Here is a 17,161-nt window from a genome sequence, read left to right as displayed (position 1 = left end):
AAAAAGGAGCCTAGTCGAGTCGAGCGTAGCTAAAGCTTGGCTGAGCTGGAGAAAAGAGGAAATGACAAAAGAAAAGCAAAGCCGTGATTGACTAGGTCGGTGGGACCGGATCCGGGATCGGACTTCAAAGCTTGAATTCAATAGAGTTAATTAATCAATGGAGATAGAGAGAGAGAGTGACGGGAAGGGAAGGGAAGGGAAGGGAGGGGACACGAAAAAAGATAATAGTGGAGGAAAAAAACTAAAAGGCGAGGCGTCCGTGATGGCCGAATCATCCGAACAACAGGCGCCTGTATACCATTATTATAATCCATCAATGCTTTCAACCCTATAAAACCCTCCACCTCCTCTGCTCCCCACACGCATCACTTTTTCATTTTCTCTCTCTACATTCTACAATCTCAAACCAACCCAAGTGCCCCAACCCCCTTTGCGTCCTCTCTCTTAGCTACTTCTATCTCTACTTTGCTTTTTTCTCTCTACCCCCCTCCCTCCCTCCTCAACGATATATCTCTCTCCCTTCGTGGTTTGCGCTCTCTATCTCTCTCCCACGCCTTACGCCATATCTCCTATCCTCCCAGAGTTTTCAACTCTCTTCTGAAGCTAAAGTTCCCGTTATTCTCTACTGCCATGGAACACAGCAAGACCACCACTGCCCCAACTGTCACCAACAAGAGGGTCCGAGATGACTCGGATGACTTGGAATCGGACTCGCCCGAGGCGAAGAGAATCCGAGATAACCTCCTTGATATCCTCGACGACACTGATACCGTTGTTGACCGGAACCCCGCAAACCAAGACCTGGCTTCCGTCATGAAGAGTTTCGAAGAAGAAATCTCTCTCCCCACCTCCCTGCCTTCAGAGGCGGGGACGGGCATAACTCCTCAGTCGGACTCCGGCGAGTCACAGCCCGATCTTGGTTATCTTCTGGGAGCCTCGGATGATGAGCTTGGTCTGCCGCCAACTTTCTCACCGTCCTCTGGTGAGGAAAAAAGTGAAGAGGATATGTTACGTGTTTCGTCTGATGCCGTTGGATATGATAAGTTTTGGGGGTTCGAGGATGAGATCCCGGTCTATGACTCGTTGTGTTTTGGGATCAACGACGAGAATAGCAACAACGACAGTAACAACAACAACAGCACCGGCGAGTTTGTAGCCTTGGAGGGGTTGTTTGACTACCCAGATGTGTTTTCTGGGTCATCCGATTATTCCGATTTTTCGTGGCGCCCCGAGTCCTTGCCGGCGCTGTAGACCGTACAGATGCCGTCGACATGCCGGGCTTTTAAACCGGCGCCGGTTGTAGGGCCTACTGTTTATAACAGTTACGTGTAAATTTAAGAAAAAATTTGGAAAAACTTCAGTCAAAATCAGAAGTCCCTAAAGCTTAAAATGGTGGGACATTCGTTGGTTCTTTGTATCAGATCATATCCTATTATTGCATCCTCTCTCTCCCTTAAAGTCGTAAACTATCAGAACAGACAGAAATCCAAAGGTATCAGCACCGCTGCTAAATTTGTGCAATTTTACCGCTTTTGACTGTGGGACCCGCGCATTCAAACAGGGGCACATTGAGGGGTAGTTTGGTCAATTAAATTTAAAATTTTATAACTTTCTATCTCTATCTGTCCACGTGGGTCTCGGTTCAACTTTCAAGGCGGAAGCCAGAATCAGCTACAGAGATGTGTTTTGCCGATGGGTCCCACTTCCAACTTTACAACAAGAGCCGTACACAAGAACGGAAATGTTCTCTGAAATCAAATGAGCGGTGCGACTGTCGGTGTTTCCGGCCTTTCTCCGGAGTCCGACGAGCGCTCTCTCGGCTAAGATTGCATTCGAAAACAAATAAATGAATTCTTCCCTCTCATGAGTCATGAATCGATCAATGGGCACTCTCACGCTTATTTGGATCGAAACCGGATTTACTCTTCATAAAACCGTACTCGCAGCCACAGCCTTTTAGCACCGGCTACAAGAGGATGGATCATGGATGTGAGAGGACGGTTTTGTGGATACTGAATCCAAAATCCATTGGATCACTACTGTTCTCGCAAGCATATTAAGTCAAATGATGTGGTCGGGGCTGGGCTTGATTTTGTAACCGGTTGGATCATGGATGATTCTGGGTCAAAGCTTAGATGTTCTGGTGGTTGGTTTGCAACGAACCAGTCCAGTTCCACATCACTCATGACTCATCGTGCAGCTCTCCCCATTATTAGTGCAACGCATATGCCGTATCTACTAATCAACTTGCCATAGATATTGTTTTCATTTGTTATCTATTTTTTATCCGAAAATTTTGGGGGTAGAGTGTTGAAATCTGAAATTTTAGGGGTTCTGTATTACGCAACAGGGTGGTAATCTGTAATTTTAAGCGTATATGTCAACGCTGAATTCTTCTGTGGGCCGTGGCTGTTTTCTGATTGATTTTCTTAATCAGACTTTTTATATTATAATATTAAAAATAAGCACTCTGTGGGCTAGGTACCAAGGAAGAGGAATTATGAAAACAATAACTAGAACACAACTAAACTCCCAAGTCCCAACTTAACCACAGTCCACCGAATCCTGTACGGGTTGAGACCGCTGGGTCGGATATGTATGGGGGGAATAACTTGTAGATGCAGAGGTCTGGTTCTTGCTAATAGGCAGCATTCCAAGCTGGTTGCGGTTTCAACTTGCTCAGTCTAAACTTGGAATTAAGGATGTCAATGGATCGGTTTTGGATTCCAAAATCAATTTGGACTTATTGGATGGACCATTCGAGCTCAAAATATTTATTAGATTGAATTGGACCTGATCCATCCGTAATATAGGAGTTGGGTTGGATTAAGCCAATATCTGTATTTGGTCCATTGATATAAGATAAGAATATAGTTATCAATGGATCAGGTTTGGGTTGAAACCAATTTAAATCAAAGGGAATTTGAAAAGATTGGATGGTCCAGAAATTGAATTGGATCAGTCCAAAATATTCATTGGACTGAATTGGACCTGGTCCATTTATAATAGATTCATATTGGACTCAATCAGATTGGACGAAATCCAGTCAAATTGACATCCTACTTGGAATTAGATTAGCCATGGCTAGAGATTGTCGGCAGATCTGGGCTGGTTTGGACTTGGTTGAGGCATTCAGTTGTAAACCACAATGCAGTGACGCACAATGTCCGATATCTTTACCTGGGAAGTGGGCTCATGCCGGCCAAGTTGTTCCAAAAGCAAAAATTACCTTCAGTTTGGTTAAGCTCCTGGAATTGGTATTGACTATTGAGAGGATATGATAATGGATAAGCCCCTACACTCTACAACGACGATTTTAGGTTCTGACTTAAAAGTAAGGGTGTAATGGAATTATTGGACGGACCAATAATGAGGGCAGATTTGGAACTCCAGTGAAATTGCGATACGTGGCACCTCGTGACAATTAGGCGACATCCAGGCAACAACTTACCAAGTCGGCGCCCACCGGGGCACCGACCTGGCCGGCCTGGCGCTGCCTGGCACGCGGCCTGCGCGCTACCTGCACGCGGCCTGCGCGACCTGAACGACCTGGATCAACCTGACACCTGATCTGACCTGGCCGACCTGGCAACCCATAGGACGCCCACCGATGAACCATAACGGCATACCCCGCAAGCTCAGTAGCTCACCAAGGAGCTCGGTAGCTCACCAAAGAGCTCGCCATGGAGCTAGGTAGCTCTCCAAGGAGCCAGGCAGCTCGGCAAAGCTCGCCACAAGCAGCTCGGCATAGCCCAAGGAGCTCGGCATAGCTCCCCCGGGCAGCTCGCCACTTGTAGGGTAGCTCGGTACAGAAGAGTAGTTTGGCGTATCGCAAGAAGATCTCCTGCCTGACAACCTGGCCTAGACACCGACCCGCCGACTGACACAGGCGCCGACCTGACAACCTGGCCCAGACACCGACCCGCCGACTGATACAGACGCTGACCTGACAACCTGGCCCAAGCACCAACCTAGCCGCCTGACACAAGTACCAGCCCGACAACCTCGAGGAGTTCACCACCATACCCCAGTTCTGACGGGATGTGACGAGCCTTACCGTTTCAAGGCTTTTCACCCACCTAACCTGCGAGGACACCACTATATAAGGACTTCAACCCCCAAAGCCAAGGGAGAGGGAAAAAGAATGGTAACCCCTGCTCTCTAGCTCTCTCATTTCTCTCCAAGTTCTCTGTAATCAGAATGCTAACTTAGGCATCGGAGAGTACCCACCGGGAAAATACCCTCAGGTCCTCTGATTCAGTTCTCGCGGGTCCCTCCGCTCCCGCCGCCTACAACGGAGAGGAAATCACCTCATGCAGAGGGCAGTCGGGTTGCGGTGCACCAGGGAGCTCCACCATCCTCTGAGTTGCAGGCCGCCTAGGAGCAGGTCAAATGACGAGTCCACCAGGCAGTTCTCCCCCAGGGAGTTCGCCACCAAGTAGCTCTCCACCAGGGAGCTCTTCACCAGGAAGTTCGCCACCAGGGAGTTCGCCACCAGGGAGATCGCCACCAGGCAGTTCTCCACCAGGGAGTTCACCACCAATTAGCTCTCCACTAGGCAGTTCGCCACCAGGGAGTTCACCACTAGGGAGCTCACCACCAGGCAGTTCGCCACCAGGGAGCTTGCCACCAAGCAGTTCTCCACCAGGGAGTTCGCCACCAAGCAATTTGCCACCAAGTAGCTCTCCACCAGGGTGCTCGCCACTAGGCAGTTCGCCATCAAGTAGCTCTGCACCAGGGAGCTCGCCACCAGGCAGTTCTCCACCAGGGAGTTCGCCACCAAGTAGCTCATCACCAAGGCACGTCACCACCGGGTCAAATAACGAGGTACTTAGCCAAAAAAAAATTATACATCACAAAAAATTGGTACGTGACCAGAAACGGTTACATCAATTGGCGCCGTCTGTGGGAACACGCTACAAAAAGCTAAGTTCTCATCCTACAAAAGCTAAGTCCTCATCTTACCAAAGCTAAGTCCTCATTTTTTAGAAATTGAAGCTATCGCTTTATAGTTTACATTTTTTATGAACTCAAAGACTATGCAGGGTGCTAACAGACTAAGTAGCTCTACCAACCTTACTTTCAATTCAAATAAAGCCTCATAAGTCATCTCTGCAAGGTCCCCCGTACAAAGATGAGCTCTTCGTGGCTTCCGCAGGAGTTGGCGGCCAACAGACTACATAGGCGCCCTTACCGGTCGAGCCTTCCAAGGCTCCCGTGTGAGCTGGCGACCTAAAGTTAGTAGTGCTACCCCCGAAGGTCGAGCTCCTAGTAGCTTCTTGTAGGAGTGGGTGACTGGCATTACGAAGCTGATGCAACACAATCATAGCTCGGCACCTCACAGGCAAAGCCTACGGGCCACATTACTACTTAAGATCCGATCGCCTCTCTAGCAAGGGCAAAGTCAAAAAAGAGTAGACTACAAGTCACTCCCAAAGCCTACGGGCTACATTACTGCTTAAGACCCGGTCGCCTCTCCGGCACTGGCTAAAGTCAAAGAAGAGTAGACTACGAGTCACTCCCAAAAGCCTACGGGCCACATTACTACCCGGTCGCCTCTCTAGCATGGGCAAAGTGAAAAAAAGAGTGGACTACGAGTCACTCCCAATGCCTACGGGCCACACTATTGCTAAATATCCAGTCGCTTCCTCAATAGGAGCAAAATCAACAAAAATGAACTATAAGTTGCCCCTAGAGCCTAAGGGCTACACTATTGAACTGGCGGAGACCCCCTCGCCTTATTGGTAGCTCACCACATACAGGCAGCTCCCAAAGCCTAAGGAATTGGATCAGCACTTACTAGCTCGTCGACTTACAGGCCAAAAGAAATCTACTCCCTTTCGTTGAGTTACTCTCAGCTCAGGAGTGGGGGGAAAATGATGAGGGTAGATTTGGCCCTCCAGTGAAATTGTGACATGTGGCACCTCGTGACAACTAGGCGACACCCAGGTAACAACTTACCAAGTCGGTGTCACGTCGGGGCACCGACCTGGCCGGCCTGGCGCTGTCTGGCGCACGGCCTGCGCACTGCCTAGTGCGCAACCAGCACGACCTGAACGACCTGGATCAGCCCGGCACCTGATCTGACCTGGCCGACTTGGAAACCCATAAGACGCCCACCAATGATCCATAGCGGCATACCCCGCGAGCTCAGTAGCTCACCAAAGAGCTCACCATGGAGCTAGGCAGCTCTCCAAGGAGCTCGCTACCAAGGAGCCAGGCAGCTCGGCAAAGCTCGCCACAAGCAGCTCGGCATAGCTCCCCCGGGCAGCTCGCCATTTGTAGGGTAGCTCGGTACAGAAGAGTAGTTTGGCATATCGCAGGAAGATCTCCTGCCTGACAACCTGGCCTAGACATCGACCCACCGACCTGACAACCTGGTCGCCTGACACAAGCGCCAGCCTGACAACCTCGAGGAGTTCACCACCGTACCCCGGTTCTGACGGGATGTGACGAGTCTTACCGTTTCAAGGCTTTTCACCCACCTAACCCGCGAGGACACCACTATATAAGGACTCCGACCCCCAAAGCCAAGGGAGAGGGAAAAAGGATGGTAACCCCTGCTCTCTAGCTCTCTCATTTCTCTCCAAGTTCTCTGTAATCAGAATGCTAACTTAGGCATCGAAGAGTCCCTGCCGGGAAAATACCCCCGGGTCCTCTGGTTCAGTTCTCGCAGGTTCCTTAGCTCCCACCGCCTACAACGAAGAGGAAATCATCTCATGCAGAGGGCAGTCGGGTTGCGGTGCACCAGGGAGCTCCACCATCCTCTGAGTTGCAGGCCGCCTAGGAGCAGGTCAAATGACGAGTCCACCAGGCAGTTCTCCCCCATGGAGTTCGCCACCAAGTAGCTCTCCACCAGGGAGCTCTTCACTAGGAAGTTCGCCACCAGGGAGTTCGCCACCACGGAGCTCGCCACCAGGCAGTTCTTCACCTGGGAGTTCGCCACCAAGTAGCTCTCCACTAGGGAGCTCGCCACCAGGCAGTTCGCCACCAGGGTGTTCACCACTAGGGAGCTCGCCACCAAGCAGTTCTCCACCAGGGAGTTCGCCACCAAGAAGTTCGCCACCAGGGAGCTCACCACCAAGCAGTTCGCCACCAAGCAATTCGCCACCAAGTATCTCTCCACCAGGGAGCTCGCCACCAGGCAGTTCGCCACCAAGTAGCTTGTCACCAAGTAGCTCTGCACCAGGGAGCTCGCCACCAGGCAGTTCTCCACCAGGGAGTTTGCCACCAAGTAGCTCATCACCAAGGCACGTCACCACCGCGTCAAATAACAAGGTACTTAACCAAAAAAAAAATTATACATCACAAAAAATTGGTATGTGACATGAAACGATTACATCAGGTTGGAACCAATCTAAATCAAAACTAATTCAAACAGAGATTGGACTAGTCCAAAATAGCTGAGAGTATTCATCGGGTTATATTAGACCTGATACATCTGTAATGAATTCATATTGAGGCAAACGACACCCTTTGAGGCCCACTAAGTCGAGTTCGGATTATCTGTTGCTCACTGAATGTACCTCACACCGACCTCACACCATGTCTTGGTCATACATCAGAAACATCTCTTATATTTATATTTATTATTTATAGGAAGATATTCCCAATACAGGGTGAGATGTGACTGAGACGTAACGAGTAAATCCCAATTCCACAAATTCACTCTGCCTTTTTGCGGCCTTTAATAAATGAAATATACAAAATATGAATTAGAATTCAAAGGCCATAGGCCCATAGCCCATACTAGCGACGAGACACCTGTTTGTGTTGCTCACACTCACTAGTAAGGCTGTAAGAGTTTCCAAACTCTATTCTCGAACTTCTTTTTTCTCTACACACACGCTATACACTGAATGATCTGCATTTGATTAGTCAAGCTCGACATTCAACTCTAGGGCTGTCAATGGGGCGGGTCTATATAGAATTAGTCCTGAACCGATTTTTAATTGGGACCAAAATAATGGACCAAAACAGTCAGGTCCTGACCCAATTATTCTAAAAACTATATTTATTATTTAAACAATAACTTAAAGCATAAAATTTGATAATGGTATTTTAAAAAAATAATAGTAAAATACTAGATGGTTTATATGTTAATAAACTTTACATTTTTAACTAATGTTATCAACTATTTTATCCATCCAATTTATCATTTCAAACATAAAAACTTATTATATATAATTAGTAAAATAACTGGTTCAGAACAAGAAAAATAGAAAACGACCCAATTATTTATTGAAACAAAATCATGGAACCATAACTGATATAATCAGTTCGGACAATGGGGCAGAGCCAATCCATAGACAGCCTTACTCCACTCTAATAAAAAGGATAAACAACACAACATAGGTTATATTTGGTACCATTGTGATTTCTTCATAAAACATTTGAGGTCAATCAATAGAAATTGGTGAGAAATATAAGTTGTCATGAAAAATAAGGAGGTTCACTTCAACTGAAAAAAAAAAATGCTTGTAGGGGACTAATCCTTGCCGTTTAGAGTTGAAACATTTGATATTGCAGCCAACAACAGCAATTTCTATTGGCAAACCCAAATATTTATATTTATGTGACATGACAATTCTTATTGTACATCAATTTCCCAACCCCAAATGGCAATGGTACCAAATACAACGTTAGGTAGCTGGGACCAGCAACCTTCAATGTGGAAAGATGTGTTGTGTGCCAGGCCCAGAAGGGTCCTGGTGTTGCTCTCATCATCCCGTATTCAGGGAGCAAATATCAAACCGATAGCCCTTTTTACTTGTCCTGAATAAGCTGTCTTTCTTTTAAGGATATATTTTAAAGCATGTTGTCCTGGTTTGCTACTTGTTCACCTAAGACAGGTCTATCAGGTGCCCAGATTTGGCTGTTTTCTTTTAGCTGGTTCCTGGGCTTCATTTTAAGACATTTATTTGATGGGCCTGATTCAGGCGTAGGCTTCGTAGCCTGTAACACCGTTATAACTTGTTTAACATGAAAAGTATTATTGATTTTTCATTCTCTTATTTTTTCATCTTTCTACACTATATAATATCAATAATTATGGTCATAAAAGCTAAATCAAAGTGAGATCACATCCCCGCCTATCAAGGGGCCGCCCTACAGCAGGGGTGTACTGTGGGGGGTTGTGAGGCGGAATTGTGAACTCAATCAAACTATTATATCATATAAAATTTACAAAGACATTTTTACCCTTTCATCTTTATATGCATACCGCGCATGCCCTTATACTAATTTTAATTCAATGAATTTTGGCTCCCAAAGTTCAAAAAAAAAAAAAAAAAGGTGAACAATCACTCATGAGTGGGCCAGGAAAAGAAATTGGGGTCCGGACAAAAGATATAAGAGGTCCACTCTAAGTGTATAGGCTGGGCTTCAATCCAATCCTTTTTTTGAACGCAATCATAGCTTTTTTTTTTTTTAAATCACAATTAGCCACTATAAAAGGTGAGGCCATTTTGTGGCACATTTAGGGTCTCGTCTGGTTTGTAGTTAGAATCAGAATCGAAATCCTCTGAAATTGAAATTGGAATCAGAATGGTTTATTCTCATTATCTATTTGGTTCAGATATAAAGGAGGGAATGTCATTCTAGTAGGAATGGAAATGGAATTCTGATTCTGCCCAACCAAACAGTTGGAATCAGAATAGTCCCTTCCGATTCTGATTCCAGACCCCTATTCCCATGAACCAAACAAGCCCTTAATCTGTTATTATTTTGTTTTGGTAAATTTGTGACAAAAAAATAAAGGAGAGAAAGAAAATGAGGATGATCACAAAAAATCATGCAACACTATCACATTAAGAGGAAGTTGCTGAAGAGAAAGGCAATCAAGTAGGGATTAGTGAGGATGGGAGTTAGTTCTCAAGCCCATGTATAACCCATATCAAGCAACCTTGGCCATTGAAGACTAAACAATAGAGGAAGTGAGGAACAAGTACTTATACATCTCTTCTTTCATAATAACCTCAAAAGTAAGGCTGCATTTGAAAATAATGCAAATGACGTGTAAATCCCGGTTCACGGTAAATTTGTATTCTAGTTCACTTTTGCTTATGTTTGGCAATATTACATTTATGCATTGACAAATGACAAAAATACATTTTCAATGTATATTTACATTGATAATAAGATGTAAAAGTACATTAATAAAAAATAAGTAAATTTGCATTTCAAGTGAGCTTTTGATAAAAAAATAAAGCATATGCTTTATTGGAATTCGTGTTTGCATCTATTACAGCTAAAAGTCTGTTTGGTAGGAAGGTAAATTTGTCAATGCAAAACTAGTGGTGGCAATTGGGCGGGTTGGGTTGGGTTGGATTTGGTTTGGGTTGAGCTTCAACCCAACCCATTTAACCCACTAACCCATTAATGACCCTTTTGATAAAAAAAAAGCATATACTTTATTGGAATTCGTGTTTGCATCCATTACAGCTAAAAGTCTGTTTGGTAGGAAGGCAAATTTGTCAATGCAAAACTAGTGGTAGCAATTGGGTGGGTTGGGTTGGGTTGGGTTTGGTTTGGGTTGAGCTTCAACCCAACCCATATAACCCGTTAACCCATTAATGGCCCCGTTATATAAAATTAAATGGTTTGGGTTTAACCCAAACCCACTTTTGCCCAATCCAACATGCCCAAACCCATTAATCTTATATTTATATACTTAAAACAAAAAACTAATTCCCTCTTGACAAATAAGTTGGTTATAGCTTGGTGGTAATAGTAATTACTATTTACACAAGTGGTGAAGGTTCAAATCACATTATATGCATGTTATTTTTACACAAGCAGCGAAGCCATTTGACTACGTTTGGGTTTCGGGTTTGATCGAGCCACTTAGGTTCAAACCAGTCAGACCAATTTGAACTATCTAATTGAATTGTCTTCGAGCTAATCACATAAATAGTGGTTAAATCGTTTAGATCTAGATCAATCTAGTCGGACCAAACTGGACCGGTTCAGCCAATGGCGGATTGACTTGGACCGGCCCATATCAGGAATGTGCATAGGTTTGGGACCGAATCGACTTGGCCGAAGCGATGCAAGAGAAATAAATTGTGTTTGTTCAGATTCAGGTCGAACGCGCGAATACAAGTCAAACTATACGATCCAACTCGGGCAACATAAGCGGGGCAGATATATAGGCATGTCTAATCGGGTCCGGACCGAACCATCCCACCAGAACCGTTTCGGATTCGAGTCGACATGGATCGGCCTACATGGCTGGCAGACCCAAACGAACCAAACCAAGGTGATCAGGTTTGTTCATATTTAGACCAAGTTGTGCTGGCCCGGACTCAGGCCAAGTTGATTTGGGTGAAGTTTGTTGATTCGAGACAAAACTAATTTTAGTCAATAATTAATAGAACATTAATGCATTAATTATAAATCATTCCATTCAATTGAAGAAAATGAAAAAAAAAGGCTAAGGAATTAATACTTATATCTTTAGTGGTTAACCCAATGGTTATCCACAACCCAACCCAACCCATTTAAATTGACACAATGGGTGATCAACCCATTTCCAACCTGCCAAGTAAATGGGCGGGTTGGGTGGGTTAGATACTAGGTGGGTTGGGTGAAAAATTGCCACCTCTAGCAAAACTAATCCAACTTTATAATTTATATATGGACCATTTTACACTTTACATATTTATATTCACACTTATTTGCATCATTTTCAAATGCAGCCTAAGTACAAGTATAATATAAAAACCCCTAAATACATCAAACTCCCACAACCCATGACTCTTTCAACTAATTAACCATCTCATGACTATGTCCAGCTTGGTCTCAAATTTCACTTGTTACATGAATAAAAATCTCAACAACTTTTTTTATCATAAGAGCAAACCTCATTCCTTGAACTAACTCTACGGACTCCGAATCTCCTGCCCATAAGAACTCTGCCCACGCCTACCCACAACATGGAGAAGAACCATAACATCTTCATGTTTGCCATGTAGTGCAGCAAATTCTATTTGTTTCGTACCATAAAAATTGGAAATTCTATTTGATAGTTTGCTTGGAATAGCAGCTTTAGGCATTCAAATGACTGGGCAAGAATAGCTGACACCAATGGTGTAAAAATGTAACAAGCAACACTCGGATTGGCATGGTGATCAAACAAAGTCTTAACTTCATCCTTCTTGCACGCTTGTATTGCAGCATAAAATGCTAAGGAGTGAACCTGAGTCATTCACTCTAGTAGGATCTACTTTGTTTTAAGAGGAAAGACTTCAATTGCAATACGCCCTCCTAAAAACTATGAGAAAAATGGAGTTGCACCACTTCCATCTTGACTTTGATGTATATGAAGATGCCCTTCCTCTCTCACTAGCTAGGAGAGAGTGAATTATCAAGTTTTGCCATTAATTAGGGGTGTCAATGATATTTGAAAATTTGATTTTAAATTCGAGATTTGACATAATCGAATCAAATTTTGATAATTCTAATATAAAAATCAGTTAAATTAAGATATCATATTCATACCATCTAAGTAATCGAATCAAATTTGGATATGACCTGATTAGATTCGATAAATATCCGAATTCGATCGATTATATAAATAATTTATATATTATATACTTTATATAAATAAAATATTTATTTTATATAATTATTAATTACCTAAAATGATTAATCAGTTGAATTCAAGTTAAATCAAATATTTGAATATTTAATCGAATTCGAACATTGATTTTCAGTATCTGTCGGATATCGAATTTTCTGTTCATATTTGAATTTGAATATTGCCTTATTCAATTCGAATTCGATTCATTTACACCCCTACCATTAATCTTCACAAGCTTGTTGTTTCTTGCTACTTAAAGTGATGCAATAAGAGGCTAAGTAGCATTCCTCAAATGCACGAAGCTACCCAAACCAAACAAAGATCGTAATCCCAATTGATTTTGTTTAGCCTTTGGGGAGATACGAGTTGCTGCAGTTTTAGTTTAGGAATCAAAACCATAGAGATCCTTGGGACCACATTGCATAAGATGTACAAGGAACCAAAGGGTAAGGCATGGGGACAATAGTAGGGTGTATAGAAATACCAGGTAGCGGTGGATAGAAACCACCAATGCATAAGGGTAAGGCATGGGAACCATTGGCTCAAAGCTCCATTTAAATAGAGCCAAATCAAGTGTTACATAAGTTGAGCTCGATAACTCATTAAAAGTTCGGTTCATGTCCACCCCTACCAATGCCTAATCTTTAGCGTAAGCTCCCCTTATTGGCCATGGTGAAAGGAACCTTACTATTTAATTTTACAATAGAAAAATTCATTGACCTTATTACCTTGTCTTCAAGCTCTTGGGATGGGGGTTTCTTGATAATATTCATAGGTGGAAGGCATTTGTTAGCATGTCTCTTAAGAACAAAGAACCCATCATGAGCTTATATCAAATGCAATAAGAAAGTTTCCAATGATGCTTAAGTTTTCTACTTTACAACATGCACTTGAATTGGAGAATGTCTTTTAAGATTGCCTCCAGGGACTGCACCTTGAAAACTCTTGACCATCTTCCACCATGCCAAGACTTGTAGCTCAAGATCAGATTTACCGCTATTAAGTGGGTAGATGAATTTACGGATGACTAATTTCCAGACTCAACCCACATTGCCATAGCATAAGATGTTAAGGTTCAGATTGCCCTTGAGGAGAAGACCACCATGGTGGGTGGTGAAACTTTTTGTGTTTACCTCGAATCAATTTGAGGGAAAAAAATGAGATTGGCAAAAAACATTATTACATTCGAACCTCCATAGTCGTTCCAACACTTATCATTCTTTTCGTCATCAAAGTTAGATGTTATTTCTCGTGAAAGAGCTTGGAGTAAGTGATTGCACATCATAAAGAGTAGAATATGGGTCAACAATGCGGAATTTCACGTAGAATTTAAGCAATCACAACCTGCAATCTAGAGTACGTATGATATGAGCCAATTTTGTTGATTACAACACTATACTTAGTTGTATGTCAACATGTCTTACCAAACATCAAATCGACAATCTCAAGAACAACAATTGGCAAGATCGCAAATGATTAAAAACATATGAAGCGCTAAAGTCTAAGGAAAGGATGTCCTTGCCAATGTCTCCATGCACGTACATCAGGGAAGGGTAAATGCCCAAGTACCAATACCAAAGCCCTATGAGGACACGTGGCGGATTTTCAACTAACCTATGTGACACAAATTAGACTAATCCTAACCCTTTAGGAGTAGTAACCTTCTAGGAGAGACAAAAGAAACTTTCTTATTCAGTGAAAAACCATAAGTAGGAGATCTTTTGGGGAAAAAGAGACGACTAGTTGAGCACACATTTCTCTCATGAATCCTGAGAGGTTGTGACCGTTCCCGCCTCTCTCTTCCCTTCTTGAATCCTCTTTCTCTACTACCTTTGGCCACCCATTTGGAAGCCATTACATTGTCCCTTTGGCAAAGACCCTCCCTCCTAAGTGCCAATCCCCACAACCGTACACCTGGTATAAATGATCATCTCCTTCGACAATCGACTTCGATCGATTTTTGAAAAATCTTGTCTACTTGGATAACAAAAATTGACCTCAATAACTTGCAATAGAGGTGGGTGACTTTGGGAAAGTGGAATTCCACACCATAATCTCTCCATTAGCACTCAACCTTGTCAACATGTAGACTAAACAAACTAGCTAGAGAATGACATTGATTACTTTGTCCTATTCATCGTCAACTCCACAAGGGTTTGCTCTTCCAACAGTTTTTCTTGTTTTTACTCTTTTACTATGTTGACTGGTTTTGGTGTGAGTAGTGGAGAGCAATTAGACCCACAAGGTTTTTAGGATGCTTTCAATTAATCAAGTTGAATAGAGAAAGAATTGAATATTTGCATCATTCTTTTCCTTTAGCATCTTTTGATTCGCCACAAACAATGTAACCTTTTCATCTAGCTATGAAGTCAGACGTTCACAACCGTGATTTAAGGACGCAATGGCAATTCATCTACTTTAAAGGAGACGATATACCTTTGATTTCAAGATTACAATTGAAAAGTATAATCTTCCATAATAACCTCAAAAGTGACTTATAGGTCATGTTCACATTTTCAGATTTTGAGAGGGGGGAAAGTAAGTTAATGGGATTTTTGTACCCATTGGCTAAATACCCTTTTTTTTTTCATATATATAGGGTTCACGGAAAATTCATTTTCTATGGGTATCACTTACCCAGTGGGTGATTTTCCCACATAGGGGGAAAGTTGGCAAAACATGAATAGAACAAAATTTTCCTTTTTAATAATGGATTTTTATAGCTAAAATGACCATTGTCTTATTTACTTAGGGAATAAAAGAGCATGGTTAAGTAACTTCTTGAAAAATGAACGAGGCCATAATGATAATACAAAGGCTCCCAAATACAACAAATTCCTATTAGCTGTGACTTTAAACTAACTTATCATTCCATGAGTTTACTTGTTCTCAAACTTCACTTGTTACACAAATAAAAATCTCAACCACTTTGCATGATAATAACGTACTCCACTACTTCAACTCCATCATTTGGGTTTTTATAAATGACTTGTTGACCAACTTGTTCCAAGCTATGGGCATCCACACATAAAATCTCCCCTTAATACACTAGCTTTGTATTCCTAGTTATTCGCCTTGTGGGCAGTGCTCTAGTAACATATTCGAACTCTCATTCTATTAGGGTTTGCCTAACTAATTGGCAACTCTTAAGTAGTGGCAGAACCATATCATAAGATGGGGGTCTATTACGTCCTAAAAATTCTTGGCTTGATGTATTCCATTAGTCTACAAACTTGTGGCATATTGATCAAGCACGCAACATTTGATATGAGAACCTACCACTATGTCTCAAGTTCGAATTACAAAATAAGGCTACCTATAGCAGAGGAAAAGTTGTCACAAAATGGGCTACATGGAATAGAGTGAAATAGGGGTGAGCATTGTTCAGTTAAAACCGAAAAACCAAACCGAATTTTATTATATGCATAATATAATATATATTATTAATATGTAAAACATAATATATTATAATATGTATAGAATATATATTATATAAAATATATTAACATATACATATATTATAATATACATAAATACATATAATATATAATATGTATTAGTATAATATTAATAGAATTCATTTTTAATCGAAATAACCAAAAAATTTGGTTACAGTTTTTTCAGTTTTTCAATAATTCGGTTTCAGTTCGGTTTTATATTTTATAAATTCAGTTTATTCGGTTCAGTTTGTAACCGAATAAACCGAATGTTCACCCCTAGAGTGAAAGCCATCATGAAAAGGGTTACCTAAAGTAGAGTGAAAGCTACTATAGAGAAAAGGCTACCTATTGCCAAAATATGAGTCATCACAGAAAGGGCTACCTATTGCCAAGTTTAGAGTCGTCAAGCAGAGGGCTACCTACTATTAGAGTGATAGTTTGTCTAGAGTAAAGCCACCAAGACGTTGGTTGTGGAAGTTTGATGGTATGTTACAGTCCTAAAACGTTAAGCTTGGCTTACTCGAGTTCCATTAGTCTTAAGGCTTTTGGTGTATTGCTCAATTGCATAATAGGGTATTGGCTTTTGGTGTATTGCTCAATTGCTCAGTACATACATACATACATACATACACACACACACTTATATATATATATATATATATATATATATATATATATATATATATATATATATATATATAAGTGTGAATGAGGAGGTATTGGCTTCTAGAATTTTTCTTTACTGAAATACCCCTTCTCTTGAATTTAGTTCATCTCCATTGAAAGGGTAGAAAGTGTAATTAAAATAATACTATTAAGTACATTCAATTACCTCTCATTAATTCTCACATTTATGTCATTAAATAAATCATATTCTCTCTCATTGAATCCAACATTTATACTTTTGCTTATCATCATTAAATTCCACTAGTAAATCCATACACAATAATTATTAATAGAATGAAATTTTATATTTTTAAAATAAACATAGAAATGAAATCATATTTTTCATCTAGGTGGTGGGTAAGTAGTTCAACCATTTGGGCCAAACGGATAATTTCATGATGTCATAAATAAATAATACAAATTTAGAAATATAAAAATACTTTTGTTTATCATCATTAAATTCCACTAATAA

General features: G+C 41.7%; 1 protein-coding gene across 1 annotated transcript; it reads left to right on the top strand.

Annotated features, from left to right (window-relative positions):
- Window positions 1–201: 201 nt before the first annotated feature.
- On the top strand, window positions 202–1,440 carry LOC148854808 (uncharacterized). Its single transcript, XM_088985267.1, has one exon. It carries the CDS (start codon window positions 631–633, stop codon window positions 1,249–1,251), a length of 621 nt encoding a protein of 206 aa, XP_088841393.1. The 5' UTR covers window positions 202–630; the 3' UTR covers window positions 1,252–1,440.
- The last annotated feature ends 15,721 nt before the right edge of the window (window positions 1,441–17,161 follow it).

Source organism: Nelumbo lutea, chromosome 4, assembly GCF_056320005.1.
Source record: "Nelumbo lutea isolate HS-2025 chromosome 4, American lotus-T2T, whole genome shotgun sequence".
Classification (NCBI taxonomy): Eukaryota; Viridiplantae; Streptophyta; class Magnoliopsida; order Proteales; family Nelumbonaceae; genus Nelumbo; species Nelumbo lutea.
This window is presented reverse-complemented; position numbering and strand designations above follow the sequence as displayed.